Consider the following 12912-nt stretch of genomic DNA (forward strand, 5'->3'; position numbering starts at 1 on the left):
ATATAGACATACACACCAGCAAAAAAAAAGAAAAGTCTAGGTCCAATCTATGGCTTCTGAGTGTTCCATTGTCCAAAAAATTAGTTTCCATATGCCTAATGTATATCCTCTTAGATTTTGATTAGCCCTCCCTCTACCTTTCTTTTATTTAATCTCTTTTCAGTGCCAGGAATGGGATACCTTCCAGTGAGTTGTTGGCCAGAGAGGTCACTGATACCCCAAAATATTATAAGCCATTGCTGAGGCTCTTGGTTTCCCACCAGGAGTAGATGGTAAGACCCTATTGCCAAAGACTCCACAGACTTGAGCTGCAAGGTCACTGAGAAATCCTGCTGGAGTTTAAAACCTACTCCATGTAGACCAGCTGACAAAAGCTGGAAAAAGATACACTGCATGCAGTTCAAAGGGACATAGAGAGATAACCAATGGAGATACTCAACAGTGGACACTACAAGCCTTACATTTGGCCAGCCAAATGTTTAATAAACCAATCATTCTCTAATTGGACTGGAGGCCCATTCCATGGGAAGGAATACATCCCTGATACTGAAAACCTACAACAGGTGTCATCATGAGCCATAGGGGTGTAATGTCTGCTGCTGTATGACTAAATCTATATACTATGCTCAAACTGCCCAGTAAGCACTTCTGTTAATGTTCATACCCATATATTAATGCTACTCTTACTTTTGGTTAGCAAAGCTTCTCTTTTCAGATGGCGGTGACCTTGAAATTATTCAGAAGGTGCCATGGAGCAGAGAAGAAGTGACAAAGGAGTGCTCAGCACTGAAATATCTCTATCCTGTCTTCCAAGGCTCAGGGTCCATTTCAGAAGAGATAGTGGAAAGAATGTAAGAGCCAAAGGAAGGGTAGGACTCCTTACAACGTGCTCCAGACACAAAATGGCCTAGATATCCATGACCTCACAGTATCTGACACTACCTACACAAGCCATCATAATAGCAATAAAAGATGATGACATCAAAATAAAAGAGAGACTGATTGAGAGGGGGAAGGGTTATGATGGAGAGTGGAGTTTCAAAGGGGAAAGTGGGAGGAGAAGGAAATTACCATGGGTTACTGTCTATAATTATGGAAGTTGTCAATAAAAAATATTTTTTAAAAAGAGAGATCCTTGGGCCAGAGAGATGGTTTTGTGGTTAAAATGCTTACCTATGAAGCCAAAGGACTCAGGTTCCATTCCCCAGGACCCAAATAAACCAGATATACAAGGTGGTGCATGTGTATGGAGTTCATGTGCGGTGGCTAGAGGCCCTGGCATGCCCATTGTCTCTATCTGCTTCTCTCTCTCTCTCTCTCTGTCTCAGAAATAAAAAAAAATATTAAAAAATAAAAATAAAAAAAGTTCAGGTTCAGACAAATTCACTTCAAAATTCTATCAGATCTTCATAGAAGACTGAGATCTTTGCTTTTCTATTTATTCCATAAACTAAAAGAAGGGAATGGTAACTCCTTCTATGATGCCACTGTGATATTAATATTAATAGCAAAAGTAGACAGAGACACAACAAAGAAGGAAAACTATAGACCAATGTCCCTAATGAACATAGGCACAAAATTCTCAATAAATTCTTGCAAGCTGAAGTGCCAAGAACATATCAAAATGATCACCTACCTATATCAAGCAGGCTTTATTCCAGAGATGTGCATACATGTATCAATAAATGTGGCACATTGCATCCATCTCTCCAACCCGAGGCTCTCTCTCTCTTTTCTAAATTTATTTATGGTCCAAGCTTCTCCAGTGGGTCTCCACTACCACCCATGGCCATCCTCATGGCTCCATTGGGTCTCTATGCAGGCAATCCAGCAAACCTGCTACACACTGCCCATGGCTGTTTCCAAAACACAAGACTGTGTTGCAAATTCATTGGCCCTCTCTTTCCTGCATTTTTTATACTCCATAATACTAGGAAGGGTGCCAATTTGTTAATCCAGTAGAGAATAATGCAGGCTTTTAAGAACAGGATACTCCTTCACCTGGCCCAATCTCAATGGTTGTAATCTCTCATACAATTGCAAGTGAATAGGTAAAAGTTTTGGCCCAAAGATTTCATTTTCTCCTGTGCCATATCCTTATGCTCATACCAGTCCATTTCTACACAGTGCCACCCCTAGACAAATTCTCAGGACATGGGCATAACTACAAGCCTCTCACACAAACTTCTTCTAGCCCAGTCCAGGCATAGCTCTTTCTCACCCTCATAAGCCAAACTCCACAGAGTTCTTACAGCATTCAGGTCTTTCAACTAGGACCACAATATTCCATCAAGTTGTACTTACAGCAACACAAGGCATCTCTTAGGCAAAGGTTTCAATCCTCCCACATTCCTCTTCAAAATCAGCTCCAAAAGGCTAAAGCCACACATCAGGTGTCTAGAGGCAACCCCACTCTTGGTACCACTTTACTGTTGCAGTCAGGTTTAATCACCTGACCAAGAACAGCTTGTGGGGACAAAGGTTTATTATGGCTTACAGACTCAAGGGGAAGCTCCATGATGGTAGGGAAAATGATGGCATGAGCAAAGGGTGGACATGACTTCCTCACCAATATCAGATGTACAACAGTGATAGGAGAGTGCGCCAAACACGAGAAAGGGAAAACTTACTATAATACCCATAATCCTGCCCCCAGTAATACACTGCCTCCAGGAGGCATTAATTTCCAATCTCATCAGCTGGGAACCTAGCATTCAGAATACCTAAATTTATGGAGGATACCTGATTCAAACCACCACATTGCCATCCTCCAAGCAAATAAATATTTAATAAAAAGAAAGGTAACTAATATATAACACCTGACTTCCAGTTATATTACAGTCACAGTAAAAAAAAAGAAAAACAAACAGCATGATACTAGCAGAGAAACAGATATGTAGATTGATGGAATAGAAGAGACATATTTATAGACCCATACATCTATATACACTTAATGTTTTTATTATCAATTAATTTTTAACATAACTTGTAATATGTCCCCTCCTCCAGTCCTAATTTTTATTGATAATTTTCATACATATATGTACATCACATATTTTTAAATTTTCATTTATTTATTTATGAGACAGAGAGAAGGAGGCAAATAGAAAGAATGGGCATGCTTCCAGTCACTGCAAATGAACTCCAGACATATGTGATACCTTGTGCATCTGGTTTATGTGTGTCCAAGGAAATTGAACCTGAGTCCTTTGGCTTTGCATTCAAGTGTCTTAACCACTAAGTCATCTCAACAGCCCAATATCTTGTATTTTAATCATAATTACCTTGTATTATTTTCCTTTGTCCCCTGCCCACATACCCTTCCACTGAGCCCCTTTCAAACTATTTCAAACTATTCCCTGTTCTACATTGATAAAACAGGGAGCAGAGAACCTGGAGGGAGGGGAGAGAAGAGGGTGGGGAAGAAATATTAATCAAAGTTAAGAATACATAAAAATCTATACTGAAGCTTGGTACTTTGGGATCTACTTAAAAAGTAAATCAAATCAAATCAAATATATAATATATTAATATAATAGAATCCCTTAGTGTTTTTGAAGGGTTAATAGCCTCCCTGAAAACTAGAGGGAACTAAAGAGTTAACTCTTTCTAAAGCTTGCAGGCACTAAAGGAGCAACAGAGGCATTTGGCCTCATTAAGTTTGGCACCTTTCCTCATCGATGTACTCCCCTTAGCCTACCTAGATGGCCTTGAAGGACCAGAGACCATCTGAATATCCTCCCTTAGACATTCCTGGCTGAAGAAGCCTATTCTGAACAAGGACACAAACAACTACACTTTTCTTATTAACAACACCTGGTACAGTCTGTTTTTCTTAGGATCCTCCTTATAAACTTGCACCTCAGTGCTTCAGCCTCCATCCCATGGGAAGATTGCTGCCCCTTGCTATTTCTTTAAAATAAACAGCCTGTCTGTAGAGATCAAGTCTGGTGTTCTCTTTTGCTCTTTTCTTACACTTTCCTTACAGTTTTAAGTAAGCTTACAATTCTATGTTGGGCCACATTCATAGCTATGCTTAGCTTCCTCTTATTAGTATAATGTAAGTGCAGGTTTGTTTTTTTTTTTAGTGTCTCAAAAATCATTAAAATTTTATTTGCTTAAATTCAGGGTTTTTAAAACAACCTGGGATGCATGACAAAAGACTTTTAGAATCAGAACCAAGGGCTGGTCATGTATGTCAGTTGAGAGTTCTTTCCTAGCATGTATGAGGTACAGGGTTCAGTTCTTATCATTACACAAAATTGGGATGCTAGCAAAATGCTTGTAATCTCAGAACTCAGGTGGTGGAGGCAGGAAGGTCAGTTCAAGGGTATAGGGGATAAAGAGATGGATTAGTGGTCAAAACTACTTGCAGTTAATTATGAGGCCCTGGTTGGGGGGGGGGGGAACTGTGGGTGACTGAATTCAGCTGCAACAGAACCCATGTTAAAAGCTAGGCATGGCCAAGCACATCTGTAAAATCAGCTCTCATGGTGGGTGGGTGAGTGGGAGGAGCATGGGAAAACCAAAGAGTCATAAAGACTGCTTGAACAAAATTGTGCTCTGACTTGAGGGATAGACTTTGTCTTAAGGAAGTACATGTTTGAGCTATAGAGAAGAGCACCCAAAGCTCTCCTATGACCTCTGCACACATGTGCTTGTGCATCTGTAGTACGTACACACATGTGTATGTAGTACATGTAATCCACCATGCCACATGTACTCTACATAAAAAATAGGAGTTCAAGGTTATACTTGACTACATAACAAGTTCAAGATCAGCCTTGTCTCCATGAGACCTGCCTTAAATATCTAAATAAGTTAATTAATTACTTTAAAAAAAACAAAATTGATCGCAGAGAAACAATAGTTTGATTTCATTATATCAAAAGTAAAATATTTGTGTTGACCACAAGGCATTACAATTAAAATAATAGAAATGCTAACTTCAAAAATGTATTTCCAAAATCTGAAGTTGACAAGGACTAATTCTAGATTGAAGAGTCTAGATAGCAAATAGCAAACTGCTCAATGGCAATCTATAGAAGAATAAATGTGAAGAGAGAGATGCTTAAACTCATGAGAAACCAGATTTCCAAGTCAAAACAAGATGTTACTTTATATCTACAACACTGCCCCCAAAATTAGAAAGTTTGTAGAGACGTGTAGAAATAGAACTGGTGTACTCCTGGGAATTCTTGATATGTGTCACTCTAGGGTAGAAGTATTTAACTAAATAGGATGAAATCCTTCTTTTGAGCATAGATACTAGAAATGCTCTAGGTGCAATAAAGAATATGTCCATGAGGAGGAAGATGAAGTGATCTTCACTCTGGGGCAAGAGACAGCTTTTAGAAGCACAAACTCACCTCAGAGCCCACAGAACTACTGCTCATCACAGTATCACTAGAGTTCTGGCCATTTTAAACTGGAAAAATCTTGGATGGGTTTAGAGCCTTTACTAAAATCACCTGAACAGCTTACATAACTCCCAGGGAAGATGATAAAGCAACATAAACACCCACTTCAGAATTCTCAGAGACAAACATACTTGGAACTAAGTCCAAAGGATTTTATAGCACAGAGTGTCCCACAAGCACAGAGGAGGGCAGTGAAAATCCCAGGACAGATGCCTCTTAAGCAGGGAACACAGCCTCGCAATGTGATAGGCAATGACCACTTGCTGTTCTGCCTCTCCCAAACCTAGTTTTTTCTCTCTCTTCATCTCTCTCTCTTTCCTTTCCTTCATCCTTCTCTCCTTCTATTCCTGTATCATCACATCTTTCCAGAAAACCCTGCAGCCTTTCCATAAGTTTTGGTGATCAGAATCCTTGAGGCTGCCTTCCCTCAAGCACTCTTTAAAAGGCAAAAGCATTCAGAAGATAATGAAGGAAGTGCATTTACCATTTCCCACTGCTCTCATCCCCTAGGACTTCTTAATTCCTAAAAAGAACAGCTTACCCTTGTTGGGTTTGAACTTTTTCTGGCCTAATGATATGGAAGCTTAAATAATGCCAGTAATTCATTTATGGCAAAATGACCAAGACAGGAGAAAATCATTTACACTAAAATATGATAGATTGTAAACTGTTGGTCTCCTCATCTTGTTGCATAGCTAGAGAAGCTGTGTATCTAAGGAACTAAGTTACGTGTGTGTGTGTGTGTGTGTGTGTGTGTGTGTGTGTGTGTGTGTGTACACACATGATCTTGTTTGAAAGTGACTTCTTGGACATGGTTTCACATGCCTCCATCAATACACACATTAGATGTTTTGGAAATATGAAGCTCAGAATACAGGATACCCATGTCATTTCAGAGCTTCTTATAAAATGAGTCTATCACCTTGGAAAAAGAGATTCTGAGCTTTTCTTTGGAGACTGGAAGAATCCTTTGTGTATGTGCAAAGGCCACTGTGAAGATGGTAGCCCACCTTCCATGGCATCCCTCAACCCCTCCACACACACCCGTAGCTGGGAAAGGAAGATGAATAGGAAGGTTTGTTACAAACTACAAATTTTACCTGGCCTTCCCCAGCAGACAGGGCAGGATGAGCACATGAGGGAGAAAAAGGAAGCACAGAACAAAACAGAGCCATGGCACGAGCAGCAATGGGCATGCTGGATCCATACTCACCTTGCACAATACAGGCACCCAGATAGGCAGCATCAGAAAAGGAACACAGCAGTCGACCATGAAAGATATCTCTTTTAATTTGCAAATACAAAAGGTACCTGCAACACAAAAGGAGAGAGAGAGTTGCCCTAAGTTCTGACTGAAGCCCAGAAGTAGAACAACTACTCATGCTTTGTCCAGCTGGGTCCCTCGGACCATACTCAGCTGTGGGGACCAACTTAGCTGAGCCAAGTTCTTTTCCAGGAGCACATGCAAAGGGAAGCTAAGAGGGATTTGCAAGAAATATGAGATGAAAAGAGGGAAACACAATGCCAGTAGCTACTACTCCACAGGTACAATCACAGGTACCATTATGCATATCTTAGGTATCTGCTGCCCAAGTTCTTTGGAAATTTAGAATCAGTTATTGGGTTCAATTAGCATAATAAGAACAGCCCATTGGTTCTCAGGAACCAAATGCCTTCTAGTAACTATTCAAGAAAAGATTTGGTTATGAGATCTGAAAGCCTGATGATTCACCATGAGAACTGAAACCTGTGTCTTGTCCCCATACATTGACAGGGATGACATGCTCAGATGCCTGTGGAGGCTAAATATACATGTGGTTGAATAAGTGGGCTGGGGAAGCTACCACACAGCTCCAGGGTGTTGTCCTTGCAGAAAGCAGAACAAGTGTGTCCAGTTCTTTGGAAAATCAAGGAAGTTGGATTTACAAGTGAAGTTTTGCGTGTTGCTACAAATTGTTTTGTTAAAAAAAAAAACACACATAGTGATTTAAAAAACAAAAGCCAGAGATACCAATTTTCAAACGCTGAATCCAGCATATCTTGTTACTGTCATTTTGAGTGATACATACTGATATAATGCTTTTCAGGTTCTACTACTGTCTTTATTAGCCAGGTGTGGTGGTTTGATTCAGGGTCTCCCATAAACTTAGGTGTTCTGGATGTTAGGTTCCCAGCTGATGGAGATTTGGGAATTAATGCCGCCTGGAGGGAGTTTTTCGTTGGGGGGAGGCATATGGGTGTTATAGTCAGTTTCCAAATGCCAGTGTTTAGCACAGTCTCCTGTTGCTATTGTCAACCTTATGTTGGCCAAGGCGTTATGTCCACCCTCTGCTCATGCCATCATTTTTCCCTGCCATTGTGGAGCTTCCTCTCAAGCCTGCAAGCCAAAATAAACCCTTTTTCCACAAACTTCTCTTGGTCAGGTGATTTCTACCAGCAATGCGAACCTGACTGCAACAGTAAAGTGGTACCAAGGAGTGGTGTTGCTGCTAGACACCTGACTGTGTAGCTTTGTCCTTTTGGAGCTAATTTTCAAGAGGAATGTGGGAGGATTTAAAACCTTAGCTTGAATGCAGTAAGAACTATGGACTGTGAGGTTTGGCTTATAAGGGTGACAAAGAGCTTTGCCTGGGTGGGGCTAAGAAGTTTGTGTTAAAAGCTTGCTGTTATACCTGTGTCCTGAGAAGTTGTGTAGGGTTGCTTTATGTAGAAATAAACTGGTGTGAGCATATGGCACAGAAAGAAAAATATTTGGGCCTAAACTGCTGGCCATTCACCTGCAAATTGTTTGAGATATTACAACCATTGAGACCGGGCCAACTGACCTGCCCTAGGGCAACAGAAAGAATGTAGACTCGGGCTGGAGAGATGGCTTAGTGGCTAAGGTGCTTGCCTGCAAAGCTGAAGGACCTCGGTTCGATTCCCCAGTACCCATAAGCCAGTGCATGCATCTGGAGTTCATTTGCAGTGGCTGGAAGCCCTGGTGTGCCCATTCCCTCTCTCTCTCTCTCTCGCTCTCACTCTATCTCTATCCTCCTTCTGACTCTTTCCCTCTCTTAAATAAAAATAAAATATTTAAAAAAAAAAAAAGAATGTAGACTCTTTCAAAGGAGCCTGAGTGCTCAAGGTGTGTCCTGTTCTTCAAAGTCTGTTTTATTCCCCACTGGATTAACAAATTGGCACCCTACCTGGTATTATGGAGTATAAGAAATGGGATAGGAAAGAGAGGGTCATTGAGTTTGCAACATTGTCTTGTGTTTTGAAAATGGACATGGGCAGTGTGAAGTAGGTTTGCTGGTTGCCTGCATGGAAACCCCATGGAGCCATGAGGATGAACCCTGGATTGCAGTAGAGACCCAGTGGAGATGCCGGGACCACAAGATAGCTGCTAAGGAAACCTGCCAGCCCTGATGAAGTTGTCCAGGACTATAAGTAGCCTAACTGGAGGGGCAGTATTGGAAGTCCAGAGACTTATTGCTGGTCAGAGTTATTGAACTGGGAGATTGGTCGCTGACTAGAGTTATTGGACTTGGAGCAACAGAGTTTGCTGTTTGCCCTGTTTAAAATTTCTTTTTTATTTGAGAGTGACCGACAGAGAGAGGAAGAGGCAGATAGATAGATAGATAGATAATGGGCACACCAGGGCCTCTAGCCACTGCAAAGGAACTCCAGACGCGTGCACCCCTTGTGCATCTGATTAATGTGGGTCTTGGGAAATCAAGCCTTGAACCGGGGCCCTTAGGCTTGACAGGCAAGTGCTTAACCGCTAAGCCATCTTTCCAGCCCTGGTTGCCTTGTTTTAAATCTTATATTGGTTGACTATTTCTTTGCTATGCCCAATGCCATCTTTTGCAGTGTGAATGTTGATTCTGTGCTATTATGGGTTTTGGGGGGAGATTTTGGTATTATGGCTCAGTTAAAAGATCTTAGACTATGGGGATGTTTGAAAATCATTGGGATTGATAAAAAATATGGGGACTTTTAAAGTTAGATGAATGCATGGCATTTTACATTGTGTATGGTTATCAGTTTATGGGGGCCAGGGGTAGAATATGGTGGTTTGATTCAGGGTCCGCCATAAACTTAGGTGTTCTGGATGCTAGGTTCCCAATTGACAGAGATTTGGGAATTAGTGCTTCCTGAAGGGAGTGCATTGTTGGGGGCGGGCTTATGGGTATTATAGCCAGTTTCCCCATGCCAGTGTTTAGCACACTCTCTTGTTGCTATTGTCCACCTTATGTTAGCCAGGGGGTGTTGCCCACCCTCTACTCATGCCATCATTTCCCTCTGCCATCATGGAGCTTCCCCTCGAGCCTGTAAGCCAAAATAAACTTCTTTTTCCCACAAGCTGCTCTTGGTCAGGTGATTTCTACCAGCAATGTGAACCTGACTGCATTACCAGGTTAATTTTTTTTCTAAAGGTCAGGCTTAGGGTCATTTTTTTTTTCTTTTTGACAAAAGTGACTTTGCAGATATGTGCAGATTGATGTTATGCTTATCTAACATTTAATTCTCAGACACCAATTCTTATCTTTGTATATTCTTACAGGAATATGTACCCACATTAACTGGGCCATAGGATGGCCAGATAGGGGGTTAAACATTGTTTTTTGATATCTTAGAGGGTGAATTAGTAAAAGAGTAAATCAGCCAGCCCTTTCCAGTATGGGTGGACATTATACAATGTATTGAGGGAATGAACGGGACAGAACAGCAGAGGAAAGGTGAATGAGCTCTGCTTCACAGTTGGAGCTGGCCCATCAGTTTTCTTCTGGTCCCAGTACTTGTCATTCTCAGGCCTTCAGACTCAGCTGGAATCAACACTATCAGCTCTCATGTGCCACACTCATAACCACACCTTCTCAACCTCTAGCTTGCAGATGAAAGAACATGCAACTTTTCAATCTCTGTGATCATGGAAGCAAATTCCTTGTAATACATTTTATGCACATACACACATATATATGCACACACGTGCATGCATACACACACATATATGTACATATATATCATATACTCATACAATTATGGGCATTTCTCTGGAGAATCCTAACTAATGCACATCTGCAGTGCTCAGTAATTTTATTTTCACTCAGCCTATGAGAAGCAACACACACACAATTCTTATTTTAAACACAAAGAAATGGGGGATCAGACAGGGTGATTAACATGATAAGGGCATAGATATTTTGTCAGCCCCAGGGCATGGGACTTGACCATTACTTCAATTGCATATTCAATTGCAAAAGCATATTGGACATAATGAAGAATTTATTGGATCACAGGTGTGCTCATCCCTTGATCTTCATCTCACGCCTGCTTTTTGCTGTGCACTGAGCTAGGCATCGAGGCATTAGGAAACATGAGAGGTCCAAATGATATGAAGGAAGATAGGAGAAAGCTAGTATTTTGGAGGCAGTTTCAGTGAGGGATTGAGGCATAAAGAGATCCAGGAGATGTCACATGCCACCTTGTCCTGACACAAGAATGGAACATCTTGGCAGGAATAAAACTCATATCTAATCGATACTGACCTACAACACCTGCCTGCTGCCCATAGTCCAGCAGATTATCCAAAAAAAAAAAAAAAAAAAAAAAAGGCTCAGGTGGGGTGGTTCTAGGATACACCCACCAAATTTATGAACCAATCAGGTCTTTCCCATGTATAATTGAGCCTGACACTGTAAAGAAATTGGCCTTCCATCCCCTCCCTCTCTGGATGGGACCGTTGTGTGTGTGTGTGTGTGTGTCTGGATTCTCTATCATCTCTGCTTGGATACATGAAGTGGCTTTTCCTCTCACCCAGTCTGGTGAGTATGTGGGAGGGGCAAGAATATTGTTTTTGGTCTGAATGGTTTTTCTGCTTGACTCTGCTTTATAGTTTTGGGTAACTTCTCACTTTAATTACATGTATGGTTTTCCTCTTTCCTCTGACTCTACCATGTTCATATTTTCTTTACATTTTAGATCTACCATGTGGGAACTTTCTCTAACTCTAGGCCTGTTACTTGTGTAATTACTCTAAACTCAGGATAACCATGAGTATAGTTCTCTTTGTTACTTATTTATCCTCTGCATTTCTTGGTCTCTGCTTTGATATTTTCCCTATGCGGAGAAACACATGACAGATGTCATACAGGTTAGCCTTAAGTCTCTCTACACAAGCTTCTAGACTCTACTTTCCACATGCCAGCAACTTTAGTCCCTCTTTAAAAGCCTTAGTATCTCTTAAATGATCTTTATTAATCCCCTCCACATATTTGTGGCTCTTATTCAGCATTTCTCTAAAAATATCAATTTCTCTTAAAAGGAATCTTATAAACTTTCCAATGGTTTTCACATGACAGCATGTTTCCTATTTCCCACATGTTTATGATTTTGCCCTTCTCTCCATTCCTAGACCCCATCTCCATTAATTAAACCTCACAATTTGTGATTTTCTCTTAAATAAACTTAACAGTTCATAATTTATCCTTCTTGAGTCCTTATTTACTAATTATTTGTTAAAAGAAGAACAGGGGGCTAGAGACATGGCTTTGTAGTTAAGCACTTGCCTACAACGCCAAAGGACCAAGGTTCCATTCCCCAGGACCCTCATAAGCCAGATGTACAAGGTGGTACATAAGTCTGGAGTTTGATTGCAGTGGCTGAATGCCCTGGTGTGCCCATTCTCCCCCCTTCCAATACATAAAATAAAATAAAATTGACAGGACCCAAACTTGGGGCTCATAAACTCAGAGGAACTCATCTTGAACCCCGAATCCTACATTAGTACTACCTGCCCCTATTTCAAAATGGAATTGCATGAACCTAATAAATTTCTTTCTTAGGTTGATTATAAGAACTCAGACCATCTCCATACACTGATACCTCCCACCTATGTGAGAACATGACTTTCCTGGAGACATTGCTAGGATGTTATTCTGATTCCAGAGATCCTGGATGGGCATGAAATTATATGCTTCCAATAGCTACCAGGGGATGCTGTGTAGCAGGTCATGGACCACACTGTAAATAACAAGGTTCTTATTCCTACATTCATATTAGAATCACCAGGGGGATCTCTTAGAAAATACCAATCCAATGTGGGCTGAGAGTTGATAAAGTGTTTGTTGTGCAAGCATGAAAACCTGTGTTCTGATTTTCATCACCCTCATTAAGCCAGATACAACACAGTGAGCCTGTAATGCCCTCCTTAGGGTTTTCTGACTAGTTTAGCCAAATCAGTGAATTCCAGATTCAGTGAGAGACTCTGTCTCAGAAAACAAGGTGGACAATGAATGAAGAAGACACCCAATGTCATTGTCTGGCCTCCACATATGCCTGCACATGTGCCTACACATGTATGTATGAATACTCATATATACATACACATTCAAGGAAGGAATAAGGAGCGAAAGAAGGAAATGAAGGAAAGGAGAGAGAGGATGAGGGAGGGAAGGAGGGAACAAGAAAGGAAAGAAGGGGCTGGAGAGATGGCTTAGTGGTTAAG

The 12912-nt window shown here is 41.0% G+C and overlaps 1 protein-coding gene across 2 annotated transcripts in view; it reads right to left on the minus strand.

Annotated features, from left to right (window-relative positions):
* Positions 1-12912, minus strand: part of Frmd3 (FERM domain containing 3) — a 352540-nt gene that overhangs the window by 115759 nt on the left and 223869 nt on the right. For both annotated transcript variants that reach the window (XM_012947641.2, XM_004653072.2), the window contains exon 5: positions 6634-6731. In XM_012947641.2, the coding sequence (XP_012803095.2) occupies positions 6634-6731 (98 nt within the window). The remainder of the gene's footprint in view (positions 1-6633; positions 6732-12912) is intronic.

Source organism: Jaculus jaculus, chromosome 1, assembly GCF_020740685.1.
Source record: "Jaculus jaculus isolate mJacJac1 chromosome 1, mJacJac1.mat.Y.cur, whole genome shotgun sequence".
Taxonomy (NCBI): domain Eukaryota; kingdom Metazoa; phylum Chordata; class Mammalia; order Rodentia; family Dipodidae; genus Jaculus; species Jaculus jaculus.